Source organism: Hyla sarda, chromosome 5 (assembly GCF_029499605.1).
Source record: "Hyla sarda isolate aHylSar1 chromosome 5, aHylSar1.hap1, whole genome shotgun sequence".
Taxonomy (NCBI): Eukaryota; Metazoa; Chordata; class Amphibia; order Anura; family Hylidae; genus Hyla; species Hyla sarda.
In genome coordinates, this window is record NC_079193.1 from 384,459,564 (window position 1) to 384,475,374 (window position 15,811).

Sequence of the window (15,811 nt, forward strand, 5' to 3'; positions counted from 1 at the left end):
CAGTCCTATGTAACACCACAGATAAGATAACTGACAGTGATAAACTCTCCTGAGTACAGATAATGTATAGATGTGACCTGCAGTCCTATGTAACACCACAGATAACACTGTGATAATCTCTCTGAGTACAGATAATGTATAGATGTGACCTGCAGTCCTATGTAACACCACAGATAACACAGTGATAACTCTCTGAGTACAGATAATGTATAGATGGACCTGCAGTCCTATGTAACACCACAGATAACAGTGATATCTCTCTGAGTACAGATAATGTATAGATGTGACCTGCAGTCCTATGTAACACCACAGATACACAGTGATAACTCTCTGAGTACAGATAATGTATAGATGTGACCTGCAGTCCTATGTAACACCACAGATAACAGTGATAACTCTCTGAGTACAGATAATGTATAGATGTGACCTGCAGTCCTATGTAACACCACAGATAACAGTGATATCTCTCTGAGTACAGATAATGTATAGATGTGACCTGCAGTCCTATGTAACACCACAGATAACACAGTGATAACTCTCTGAGTACAGATTAATGTAGTAGATGTGACCTGCAGTCCTATGTAACACCACAGATAACAGTGATAACTCTCTGAGTACAGATAATGTATAGATTGTGACCTGCAGTCCTATGTAACACCACAGATAACAGTGATAACTCTGAGTACAGATAATGTATAGATGTGACCTGCAGTCCTATGTAACACCACAGATAACAGTAATATCTCTCTGAGTACAGATAATGTATAGATGTGACCTGCAGTCCTATGTAACACCACAGATAACACAGTGATAACTCTCTGAGTACAGATAATGTAGTAGATGTGACCTGCAGTCCCTATGTAACACCACAGATAACAGTGATAACTCTCTGAGTACAGATAATGTATAGATGTGACCTGCAGTCCTATGTAACACCACAGATAACAGTGATATCTCTCTGAGTACAGATAATGTATAGATGTCACCTGCAGTCCTATGTAACACCACAGATAACACAGTGATAACTCTCTGAGTACAGATAATGTATATATGTGACCTGCAGTCCTATGTAACACCACAGATAACACAGTGATAACTCTCTGAGTACAGATAATGTATAGATGTGACCTGCAGTCCTATGTAACACCACAGATAACACAGTGATAACTCTCTGAGTACAGATAATGTAGTAGATGTGACCTGCAGTCCTATGTAACACCACAGATAACACAGTGATAACTCTCTGAGTACAGATAATGTATAGATGTGACCTGCAGTCCTATGTAACACCACAGATAACAGTGATAACTCTCTGAGTACAGATAATGTATAGATGTGACCTGCAGTCCTATGTAACACCACAGATAACACAGTGATAACTCTCTCGAGTACAGATAATGTATAGATGTGACCTGCAGTCCTATGTAACACCACAGATAACAGTGATAACTCTCTGAGTACAGATAATGTATAGATGAGACCTGCAGTCCTATGTAACACCACAGATAACACAGTGATAACTCTCTGAGTACAGATAATGTAGTAGATGTGACCTGCAGTCCTATGTAACACCACAGATAACAGTGATAACTCTCTGAGTACAGATAATGTATAGATGTGACCTGCAGTCCTATGTAACACCACAGATAACACAGTGATAACTCTCTGAGTACAGATAATGTATAGATGTGACCTGCAGTCCTATGTAACACCACAGATAACACAGTGATAACTCTCTGAGTACAGATAATGTATATATGTGACCTCCAGTCCTATGTAACACCACAGATAACACAGTGATAACTCTCTGAGTACAGATAATGTATAGATGTGACCTGCAGTCCTATGTAACACCACAGATAACACAGTGATAACTCTCTGAGTACAGATAATGTATAGATGTGACCTGCAGTCCTATGTAACACCACAGATAACAGTGATAACTCTCTGAGTACAGGATAATGTTGTAGATGTGACCTGCAGTCCTATGTAACACCACAGATAACAGTGATAACTCTCTGAGTACAGATAATGTATAGATGTGACCTGCAGTCCTATGTAACACCACAGATAACACAGTGATAACTCTCTCGAGTACAGATAATGTATAGATGTGACCTGCAGTCCTATGTAACACCACAGATAACAGTGATAACTCTCTGAGTACAGATAATGTATAGATGTGACCTGCAGTCCTATGTAACACCACAGATAACACAGTGATAACTCTCTGAGTACAGATAATGTATAGATGTGACCTGCAGTCCTATGTAACACCACAGATAACACAGTGATAACTCTCTGAGTACAGATAATGTATAGATGTGACCTGCAGTCCTATGTAACACCACAGATAACAGAGATAACTCTCTGAGTACAGATAATGTAGTAGATGTGACCTGCAGTCCTATGTAACACCACAGATAACAGTGATAACTCTCTGAGTACAGATAATGTATAGATGTGACCTGCAGTCCTATGTAACACCACAGATAACAGTGATAACTCTCTCGAGTACAGATAATGTATAGATGTGACCTGCAGTCCTATGTAACACCACAGATAACAGTGATAACTCTCTGAGTACAGATAATGTATAGATGTGACCTGCAGTCCTATGTAACACCACAGATAACAGTGATAACTCTCTGAGTACAGATAATGTATAGATGTGACCTGCAGTCCTATGTAACACCACAGATAACAGTGATAACTCTCTGAGTACAGATAATGTATAGATGTGACCTGCAGTCCTATGTAACACCACAGATAACACAGTGATAACTCTCTGAGTACAGATATTGTATAGATGTGACCTGCAGTCCTATGTAACACCACAGATAACACAGTGATAACTCTCTGAGTACAGATAATGTATAGATGTGACCTGCAGTCCTATGTAACACCACAGATAACACAGTGATAACTCTCTGAGTACAGATAATGTATAGATGTGACCTGCAGTCCTATGTAACACCACAGATAACACAGTGATAACTCTCTGAGTACAGATAATGTATAGATGTGACCTGCAGTCCTATGTAACACCACAGATAACACAGTGATATCTCTCTGAGTACAGATAATGTATAGATGTGACCTGCAGTCCTATGTAACACCACGGATTAACACAGTGATAACTCTCTGAATACAGATAATGTATAGATGTGACCTGCAGTCCTATGTAACACCACAGATAACAGTGATAACTCTCTGAGTACAGATAATGTAGTAGATGTGGCCTGCAGTCCTATGTAACACCACAGATAACAGTGATAACTCTCTGAGTACAGATAATGTATAGATGTGACCTGCAGTCCTATGTAACACCACAGATAACAGTGATAACTCTCTGAGTACAGATAATGTATAGATGTGACCTGCAGTCCTATGTAACACCACAGATAACAGTGATAACTCTCTGAGTACAGATAATGTATAGATGTGACCTGCAGTCCTATGTAACACCACAGATAACAGTGATAACTCTCTGAGTACAGATAATGTATAGATGTGACCTGCAGTCCTATGTAACACCACAGATAACAGTGATATCTCTGAGTACAGATAATGTATAGATGTAACCTGCAGTCCTATGTAACACCACAGATAACAGTGATAACTCTCTGAGTACAGATAATGTATAGATGTGACCTGCAGTCCTATGTAACACCACAGATAACAGTGATAACTCTCTGAGTACAGATAATGTATAGATGTGACCTGCAGTCCTATGTAACACCACAGATAACAGTGATATCTCTGAGTACAGATAATGTATAGATGTGACCTGCAGTCCCATGTAACACCCACAGATAACAGTGATAACTCTCTGAGTACAGATAATGTATAGATGTGACCTGCAGTCCTATGTAACACCACAGATAACAGTGATAACTCTCTGAGTACAGATAATGTATAGATGTGACCTGCAGTCCTATGTAACACCACAGATAACAGTGATATCTCTGAGTACAGATAATGTATAGATGTGACCTGCAGTCCTATGTAACACCACAGATAACAGTGATAACTCTCTGAGTACAGATAATGTATAGATGTGACCTGCAGTCCTATGTAACACCACAGATAACACAGTGATAACTCTCTGAATACAGATAATGTATAGATGTGACCTGCAGTCCTATGTAACACCACAGATAACAGTGATAACTCTCTGAGTACAGATAATGTAGTAGATGTGACCTGCAGTCCTATGTAACACCACAGATAACAGTGATAACTCTCTGAGTACAGATAATGTATAGATGTGACCTGCAGTCCTATGTAACACCACAGATATCAGTGATAACTCTCTGAGTACAGATAATGTATAGATGTGACCTGCAGTCCTATGTAACACCACAGATAACACAGTGATAACTCTCTGAGTACATATAATGTATAGATGTGACCTGCAGTCCTATGTAACACCACAGATAACAGTGATAACTCTCTGAGTACAGATAATGTATAGATGTGACCTGCAGTCCTATGTAACACCACAGATAACACAGTGATAACTCTCTGAGTACAGATAATGTAGTAGATGTGACCTGCAGTCCTATGTAACACCACAGATAACAGTGATAACTCTCTGAGTACAGATAATGTATAGATGTGACCTGCAGTCCTATGTAACACCACAGATAACAGTGATAACTCTCTGAGTACAGATAATGTATAGATGTGACCTGCAGTCCTATGTAACACCACAGATAACAGTGATAACGCTCTGAGTACAGATAATGTATAGATGTGACCTGCAGTCCTATGTAACACCACAGATAACAGTGATAACTCTCTGAGTACAGATAATGTATAGATGTGACCTGCAGTCCTATGTAACACCACAGATAACACAGTGATAACTCTCTGAGTACAGATAATGTATAGATGTGACCTGCAGTCCTATGTAACACCACAGATAACAGAGATAACTCTCTGAGTACAGATAATGTATAGATGAGACCTGCAGTCCTATGTAACACCACAGATAACAGTGATAACGCTCTGAGTACAGATAATGTATAGATGTGACCTGCAGTCCTATGTAACACCACAGATAACAGTGATATCTCTCTGAGTACAAATAATGTATAGATGTGACCTGCAGTCCTATGTAACACCACAGATAACACAGTGATAACTCTCTGAGTACAGATAATGTATAGATGTGACCTGCAGTCCTATGTAACACCACAGATAACAGTGATAACTCTCTGAGTACAGATAATGTATAGATGTGACCTGCAGTCCTATGTAACACCACAGATAACAGTGATAACTCTCTGAGTACAGATAATGTATAGATGTGACCTGCAGTCCTATGTAACACCACAGATAACAGTGATAACTCTCTGAGTACAGATAATGTATAGATGTGACCTGCAGTCCTATGTAACACCACATATAACACAGTGATAACTCTCTGAGTACAGATAATGTAGTAGATGTGACCTGCAGTCCTATGTAACACCACAGATAACAGTGATAACTCTCTGAGTACAGATAATGTATAGATGTGACCTGCAGTCCTATGTAACACCACAGATAACACAGTGATAACTCTCTGAGTACAGATAATGTATAGATGTGACCTGCAGTCCTATGTAACACCACAGATAACACAGTGATAACTCTCTGAGTACAGATAATGTATAGATGTGACCTGCAGTCCTATGTAACACCACAGATAACAGTGATAACTCTCTAAGTACAGATAATGTATAGATGTGACCTGCAGTCCTATGTAACACCACAGATAACACAGTGATAACTCTCTGAGTACAGATAATGTATAGATGTGACCTGCAGTCCTATGTAACACCACAGATAACACAGTGATAACTCTCTGAGTACAGATAATGTATAGATGTGACCTGCAGTCCTATGTAACACCACAGATAACACAGTGATAACTCTCTGAGTACAGATAATGTATAGATGTGACCTGCAGTCCTATGTAACACCACAGATAACAGTGATAACTCTCTGAGTACAGATAATGTATAGATGTGACCTGCAGTCCTATGTAACACCACAGATAACAGTGATAACTCTCTGAGTACAGATAATGTATAGATGTGACCTGCAGTCCTATGTAACACCACAGATAACAGTGATAACTCTCTGAGTACAGATAATGTATAGATGTGACCTGCAGTCCTATGTAACACCACAGATAACACAGTGATAACTCTCTGAGTACAGATAATGTATAGATGTGACCTGCAGTCCTATGTAACACCACAGATAACACAGTGATAACTTTATGAGTACATATAATGTATAGATGTGACCTGCAGTCCTATGTAACACCACAGATAACACAGTGATAACTCTCTGAGTACAGATAATGTATAGATGTGACCTGCAGTCCTATGTAACACCACAGATAACAGTGATAACTCTCTGAGTACAGATAATGTATAGATGTGACCTGCAGTCCTATGTAACACCACAGATAACAGTGATAACTCTCTGAGTACAGATAATGTATAGATGTGACCTGCAGTCCTATGTAACACCACAGATAACAGTGATATCTCTCTGAGTACAGATAATGTATAGATGTGACCTGCAGTCCTATGTAACACCACAGATAACACAGTGATAACTCTCTGAGTACAGATAATGTATAGATGTGACCTGCAGTCCTATGTAACACCACAGATAACACAGTGATAACTCTGAGTACAGATAATGTATAGATGTGACCTGCAGTCCTATGTAACACCACAGATAACAGTGATAACTCTCTGAGTACAGATAATGTAGTAGATGTGACCTGCAGTCCTATGTAACACCACAGATAACACAGTGATAACTCTCTGAGTACAGATAATGTATAGATGTGACCTGCAGTCCTATGTAACACCACAGATAACACAGTGATAACTCTCTGAGTACAGATAATGTATAGATGTGACCTGCAGTCCTATGTAACACCACAGATAACAGTGATAACTCTCTGAGTACAGATAATGTAGTAGATGTGACCTGCAGTCCTATGTAACACCACAGATAACACAGTGATAACTATCTGAGTACAGATAATGTATAGATGTGACCTGCAGTCCTATGTAACACCACAGATAACAGTGATAACTCTCTGAGTACAGATAATGTATAGATGTGATCTGCAGTCCTATGTAACACCACAGATAACAGTGATAACTCTGAGTACAGATAATGTATAGATGTGACCTGCAGTCCTATGTAACACCACAGATAACAGTGATAACTCTATGAGTACAGATAATGTATAGATGTGACCTGCAGTCCTATGTAACACCACAGATAACAGTGATAACTCTCTGAGTACAGATAATGTATAGATGTGACCTGCAGTCCTATGTAACACCACAGATAACAGTGATATCTCTCTGAGTACAGATAATGTATAGATGTGACCTGCAGTCCTATGTAACACCACAGATAACAGTGATATCTCTCTGAGTACAGATAATGTATAGATGTGACCTGCAGTCCTATGTAACACCACAGATAACAGTGATAACTCTCTGAGTACAGATAATGTATAGATGTGACCTGCAGTCCTATGTAACACCACAGATAACACAGTGATAACTCTCTGAGTACAGATAATGTATAGATGTGACCTGCAGTCCTATGTAACACCACAGATAACACAGTGATAACTCTCTGAGTACAGATAATGTAGTAGATGTGACCTGCAGTCCTATGTAACACCACAGATAACACAGTGATAACTCTCTGAGTACAGATAATGTATAGATGTGACCTGCAGTCCTATGTAACACCACAGATAACAGTGATAACTCTCTGAGTACAGATAATGTATAGATGTGACCTGCAGTCCTATGTAACACCACAGATAACACATTGATAACTCTCTGAGTACAGATAATGTATAGATGTGACCTGCAGTCCTATGTAACACCACAGATAACACAGTGATAACTCTCTGAGTACAGATAATGTATAGATGTGACCTGCAGTCCTATGTAACACCACAGATAACAGTGATATCTCTCTGAGTACAGATAATGTATAGATGTGACCTGCAGTCCTATGTAACACCACAGATAACAGTGATAACTCTCTGAGTACAGATAATGTATAGATGTGACTTGCAGTCCTATGTAACACCACAGATAACACAGTGATATCTCTCTGAGTACAGATAACGTATAGATGTGACCTGCAGTCCTATGTAACACCACAGATAACACAGTGATAACTCTCTGAGTACAGATAATGTATAGATGTGACCTGCAGTCCTATGTAACACCACAGATAACACAGTGATAACTCTCTGAGTACAGATAATGTATAGATGTGACCTGCAGTCCTATGTAACACCACAGATAACACAGTGATAACTCTGAGTACAGATAATGTATAGATGTGACCTGCAGTCCTATGTAACACCACAGATAACACAGTGATAACTCTCTGAGTACAGATAATGTAGTAGATGTGACCTGCAGTCCTATGTAACACCACAGATAACACAGTGATAACTCTCTGAGTACAGATAATGTAGTAGATGTGACCTGCAGTCCTATGTAACACCACAGATAACACAGTGATAACTCTCTGAGTACAGATAATGTATAGATGTGACCTGCAGTCCTATGTAACACCACAGATAACAGTGATAACTCTCTGAGTACAGATAATGTATAGATGTGACCTGCAGTCCTATGTAACATACAGATAACACAGTGATAACTCTGAGTACAGATAATGTATAGATGTGACCTGCAGTCCTATGTAACACCACAGATAACACAGTGATAACTCTCTGAGTACAGATAATGTATAGATGTGACCTGCAGTCCTATGTAACACCACAGATAACAGTGATAACTCTCTGAGTACAGATAATGTATAGATGTGACCTGCAGTCCTATGTAACACCACAGATAACACAGTGATAACTCTCTGAGTACAGATAATGTATAGATGTGACCTGCAGTCCTATGTAACACCACAGATAACAGTGATAACTCTCTGAGTACAGATAATGTAGTAGATGTGACCTGCAGTCCTATGTAACACCACAGATAACACAGTGATAACTCTCTGAGTACAGATAATGTATAGATGTGACCTGCAGTCCTATGTAACACCACAGATAACAGTGATAACTCTGAGTACAGATAATGTAGTAGATGTGACCTGCAGTCCTATGTAACACCACAGATAACACAGTGATAACTCTCTGAGTACAGATAATGTATAGATGTGACCTGCAGTCCTATGTAACACCACAGATAACACAGTGATAACTCTCTGAGTACAGATAATGTATAGATGTGACCTGCAGTCCTATGTAACACCACAGATAACAGTGATAACTCTCTGAGTACAGATAATGTATAGATGTGACCTGCAGTCCTATGTAACACCACAGATAACACAGTGATAACTCTCTGAGTACAGATAATGTATAGATGTGACCTGCAGTCCTATGTAACACCACAGATAACACAGTGATAACTCTCTGAGTACAGATAATGTATAGATGTGACCTGCAGTCCTATGTAACACCACAGATAACACAGTGATAACTCTCTGAGTACAGATAATGTATAGATGTGACCTGCAGTCCTATGTAACACCACAGATAACACAGTGATAACTCTCTGAGTACAGATAATGTATAGATGTGACCTGCAGTCCTATGTAACACCACAGATAACAGTGATAACTCTCTGAGTACAGATAATGTATAGATGTGACCTGCAGTCCTATGTAACACCACAGATAACACAGTGATAACTCTGAGTACAGATAATGTATAGATGTGACCTGCAGTCCTATGTAACACCACAGATAACAGTGATAACTCTCTGAGTACAGATAATGTAGTAGATGTGACCTGCAGTCCTATGTAACACCACAGATAACACAGTGATAACTCTCTGAGTACAGATAATGTATAGATGTGACCTGCAGTCCTATGTAACACCACAGATAACACAGTGATAACTCTCTGAGTACAGATAATGTATAGATGTGACCTGCAGTCCTATGTAACACCACAGATAACAGTGATAACTCTCTGAGTACAGATAATGTAGTAGATGTGACCTGCAGTCCTATGTAACACCACAGATAACACAGTGATAACTCTCTGAGTACAGATAATGTATAGATGTGACCTGCAGTCCTATGTAACACCACAGATAACAGTGATATCTCTCTGAGTACAGATAATGTATAGATGTGACCTGCAGTCCTATGTAACACCACAGATAACAGTGATAACTCTCTGAGTACAGATAATGTATAGATGTGACCTGCAGTCCTATGTAACACCACAGATAACACAGTGATAACTCTCTGAGTACAGATAATGTATAGATGTGACCTGCAGTCCTATGTAACACCACAGATAACACAGTGATGATTCTCTGAGTACAGATAATGTATAGATGTGACCTGCAGTCCTATGTAACACCACAGATAACAGTGATAACTCTCTGAGTACAGATAATGTATAGATGTGACCTGCAGTCCTATGTAACACCACAGATAACAGTGATAACTCTGAGTACAGATAATGTATAGATGTGACCTGCAGTCCTATGTAACACCACAGATAACAGTGATAACTCTCTGAGTACAGATAATGTATAGATGTGACCTGCAGTCCTATGTAACACCACAGATAACAGTGATAACTCTCTGAGTAGAGATAATGTATAGATGTGACCTGCAGTCCTATGTAACACCACAGATAACACAGTGATAACTCTCTGAGTACAGATAATGTATAGATGTGACCTGCAGTCCTATGTAACACCACAGATAACAGTGATAACTCTCTGAGTACAGATAATGTATAGATGTGACCTGCAGTCCTATGTAACACCACAGATAACAGTGATAACTCTCTGAGTACAGATAATGTATAGATGTGACCTGCAGTCCTATGTAACACCACAGATAACACAGTGATAACTCTCTGAGTACAGATAATGTATAGATGTGACCTGCAGTCCTATGTAACACCACAGATAACACAGTGATAACTCTCTGAGTACAGATAATGTATAGATGTGACCTGCAGTCCTATGTAACACCACAGATAACAGTGATAACTCTCTGAGTACAGATAATGTATAGATGTGACCTGCAGTCCTATGTAACACCACAGATAACACAGTGATAACTCTCTGAGTACAGATAATGTATAGATGTGACCTGCAGTCCTATGTAACACCACAGATAACAGTGATAACTCTCTGAGTACAGATAATGTATAGATGTGACCTGCAGTCCTATGTAACACCACAGATAACACAGTGATAACTCTCTGAGTACAGATAATGTAGTAGATGTGACCTGCAGTCCTATGTAACACCACAGATAACAGTGATAACTCTCTGAGTACAGATAATGTATAGATGTGACCTGCAGTCCTATGTAACACCACAGATAACACAGTGATAACTCTCTGAGTACAGATAATGTATAGATGTGACCTGCAGTCCTATGTAACACCACAGATAACAGTGATAACTCTCTGAGTACAGATAATGTATAGATGTGACCTGCAGTCCTATGTAACACCACAGATAACAGTGATAACTCTCTGAGTACAGATAATGTATAGATGTGACCTGCAGTCCTATGTAAGACCACAGATAACACAGTGATAACTCTCTGAGTACAGATAATGTATAGATGTGACCTGCAGTCCTATGTAACACCACAGATAACACAGTGATAACTCTCTGAGTACAGATAATGTAATAGATGTGACCTGCAGTCCTATGTAACACCACAGATAACAGTGATAACTTTCTGAGTACAGATAATGTATAGATGTGACCTGCAGTCCTATGTAACACCACAGATAACAGTGATAACTCTGAGTATCATGCGAGCTGTATAAAGACAGATACCTTTTTCGCTCCCAACAAGGCCGCCTTCTGGAGTTTCCTGTAACAGTATTTGGCATAGGTGCTGATCGCCACTCCTAGAATAACAAGAGGACAGAGAATAAGGACTCGGGTAACAATTCCTATATTATACGGTATCTGTAAGTCAGGTGGGAATATTCTTCATATCACAATAAAGAAAACATCAGACACGATTGAGAAATGTATAAGAAAGTATCAAGGACGGATCGTGGATGTGTAAACCTGTGAACCTCAATCAGTATTCAACAATCTGCGGCTCCAGACTAAAATAACATCACGCACCGAAAGCGGGAATCTGTTATGGCAGGATGGGAGTTGTAGTTGTGCTTATAGAGGAGACTCACGAGTCAAGGACGCCGACCTACATAGTCAGAACCAAAGCAGATACAAGACAACACAAACATATAAGCAGAATTGTGATCGCAGCTCTGGATGTGAATGGAGTAGATCAGAATTAGTACAATCGGGATTACATGAGGATTCAGTCTGGAATAGGACGTCCAGGGTCTTTACTTCTCTATAAATGCTGTAAGGACCAATGCTCAGCACTGTGTTAGTCACTTAGGTTGGGTGAACTCCATAGGAGTGCGGCCATTGCTGTATCTGTATACATCAGTGTTTCCCAACCAGGATGCCTCCAGCTGTTGCAAAACTACAACTCCCAGCATGCCCGGACAACGGCTGTCCAGGCATGCTGGGAGTTGTAGTTTTGCAACAGCTAGAGGCATCCCTGGTTGAAAAACTCTAACCTAAAATAAATACTACTATATGGTCCAACATGCTGGGAGTTGTAATTTTGCAACAGCTGGGGGCACCCCTGGTTGGGAAACACTGACCTATACTATATACTAATATATGGTCCAAGATGCTGGGAGTTGTAATTTTGCAACAGCTGGAGGCACCCCTGGTTGGGAAACACTGACCTATACTATATACTACTTTATAGTCCAACATGCTGGGAGTTGTAGTTTTACAACAGCTGGAGGCACCCCTGGTTGGGAAACAGTGGTATACATGATGAAGTGCCCGATCAGAGCCTCGCAGACCCAATCATTGGGCAGATATTGATGCCTCCGCCGCTATATATCAGTCACCTCAGACACATTATGGGATTTCCTATAGGTGACACCATCTTCATTGACCAGTGAAGCAGCAAGGACGGCCGACGCCTTCACACTTTATTATATACACAAAACCTTCTATATAGTCAGAGATATAGGGGGAGATTTATCAAATCCCGTCCAGAGGAAAAGTTGACCAGTTGCCCAGAGCAACCAATCAGATCGCTTCTTTCATTTTTGAAAAGGCCTCTGCAAAATGAAAGTAGTGATCTGATTGGTTGCTATGGGCAACTCAGCACCTTTTCCTCTGGACGGGTTTTGATAAATCTCCCCCGTACAGTGCACTATAGATGACATCACTCCTTACATCACGTTTTTGTATATGGTCCCTCAAGTTACAATATTAATTGTTCCAGGACGACCATTGTATGTTGAAACCATCCTATGTTGAGACCATAACTCTATGGAAACCTGGTAATTGGTTCTGAAGCCCCAAAATGTCATCCAAAAATAGGAAAAAGTGAGGATTAAAGAAAAATAAGTAGATAACGAATACAGATAAAGCAAATCCTTATATATAAAGTAAGAAAGATCTGCTGGGAGCTGTAATCACTGTCTATGTCAGTGTTTCCCAATCAGGGTGCCTCCAGCTGTTGCAAAACTACAACTCCCAGCATAGCCGGACAGCCGTTGGCTGTCCGGGCATGCTGGGAATTGTAGTTTTGCAACAGCTGGAGGCACCCTGGATGGGAAACACTGGTTTATGTAGAGGACAGGAGCTTCTTCAGGGTCCTATACAGTACACAGTGTCCCAAATGAAGCCGCCCTTACTTGGTGTCCAAAGGAGCAGCTAAACCTGGCACAGGTAAGGAGTAGTACAGAACTTGTAGTTCCTCCCTGTACTGTAGGGGGCGCTACCAGACACCAGTCAGTGCATACACTTCAGTAATGCAGGTAAAGAGTACAGAACATGTAATACCTCCCTGTACTGTAGGGGGCGCTACCAGACACCAGTCAGTGCATACACTTCAGAGTAATAAAGGTAAAGAGTACAGAACATGTAATACCTCCCTGTACTGTAGGAGGCGCTACCAGACACCAGTCAGTGCATACACTTCAGTAAAGCAGGTAAAGGGTACAGAACATGTAATACCTCCCTGTACTGTAGGGGGCGCTACCAGACACCAATCAGTACATACACTTCAGTAATACAGGTAAAGAGTACAGAACATGTAATACCTCCCTGTACTGTAGGGGGCGCTACCAGACACCAGTCAGTGCATACACGTCAGTAATACAGGTAAAGAGTACAGAACATGTTATATCTCCCTGTACTGTAGGGGGCGCTACCAGACACCAGTCAGTCCATACACGTCAGTAATACAGGTAAAGAGTACAGAACATGTAATACCTCCCTGTACTGTAGGGGGTGCTACCAGATACCAGTCAGTACATACACTTCAGTAATACAGGTAAAGAGTACAGAACATGTAATACCTCCCTGTACTGTAGGGGGCGCTACCAGACACCAGTCAGTGCATACACTTCAGTAATACAGGTAAAGAGTACAGAACATGTAATACCTTCCTGTACTGTAGGGGGCGCTACCAGACACCAGTCAGTGCATGCACTTCAGAAATGCAGGTGTTTTACTAGTGAATGCCCATTCTGATTGGTTGGTTCTTCCAGCCATTGACAAGTTTCACAGATCTGGACTGTCTGTACATTGTATGTTGAGTCTGGTTTCATTGTAAGTTGAGGGATCACTGTAGAAATACCATTTACTGCACCTCAGTGGTCTGTGAAAACGGAGAAGACATGAGGAAGTGTAGAGAGGGCTCAGTATGAATACATCCCTGGATTATCTTCACAGGGACATCTTTTCAGGTCTTAATAGATTTTGGATACAGAGTTCAGAGTAAAAATGATAAAACAATTCTGAAGCTGCACTGACCAATGGTTGGTTGCATCTATTTTGGATACATTATTAAGAACCTACAGTGATTGCTTTTATACTTCAAGTTGTGCGAATTGTGAGGATTTCCAGAGGAACGAGAGAACTATTGATCATTTAGGGTCCGTGTCACTGGCAGCAGATGCATCAGTATTAAGGAGGGACATAATACAGTATAATGTGACATTACAGGGATATTCCATAATACAGCTGTGCTGCTTTATACAGGATTACCGCAAAAACATAGAAGATTAGCTGCTCAGGACAATCACAAGCAGATTTATCGCTCTCAGGGGCCCTAAGGAGAGGAGCCGGGTGCAGGCGTCTGTAGGGCACAGCGCGGAGCACATTATACTGTGGCTTTATTAGGTCACTAGGTGATTCCTGGGACATCATTGTAGGTTTTACGTTCACACTCTAAAGGTTCCCACTAAGAACCCAACCTTTATATTAAAGAAAAATAAGTAGAGAACTAATATAGATAAAGCAAATCCTTATATATAAAAGTAAGAAAGATCTGCTGGGAACTGTAATCACTGTCTATGTCAGTGTTTTCCAACCAGGGTGCCTCCAGCTGTTGCAAAACTACAACTCCCAGCATACCCGGACAGCCGTTGGCTGTCCGGGCATGCTGGGAATTGTAGTTTTGCAACAGCTGGAGGCACCCTGGATGGGAAACAATGGTTTATGTAGAGGACAGGAGCTTCTTCAGGGTCCTATACAGTACACAGTGTCCCAAATGGAGCCGCCCTTACTTGGTGTCCAAAGGAGCAGCTAAACCTGGCACAGGTAAGGAGTAGTACAGAACTTGTAATACCTCCCTGTACTGTAGGGGGCGCTACCAGACACCAGTCAGTGCATACACTTCAGAG

At 40.6% G+C, this 15,811-nt stretch overlaps 1 protein-coding gene across 3 annotated transcripts in view; it reads right to left on the reverse strand.

Moving 5' to 3' along the window:
- Window positions 1-15,811, reverse strand: part of ARHGAP39 (Rho GTPase activating protein 39) — a 303,636-nt gene that overhangs the window by 105,309 nt on the left and 182,516 nt on the right. For all 3 annotated transcript variants that reach the window (XM_056522932.1, XM_056522930.1, XM_056522931.1), the window contains one exon: window positions 11,907-11,980. In XM_056522932.1, the coding sequence (XP_056378907.1) occupies window positions 11,907-11,980 (74 nt within the window). The remainder of the gene's footprint in view (window positions 1-11,906; window positions 11,981-15,811) is intronic.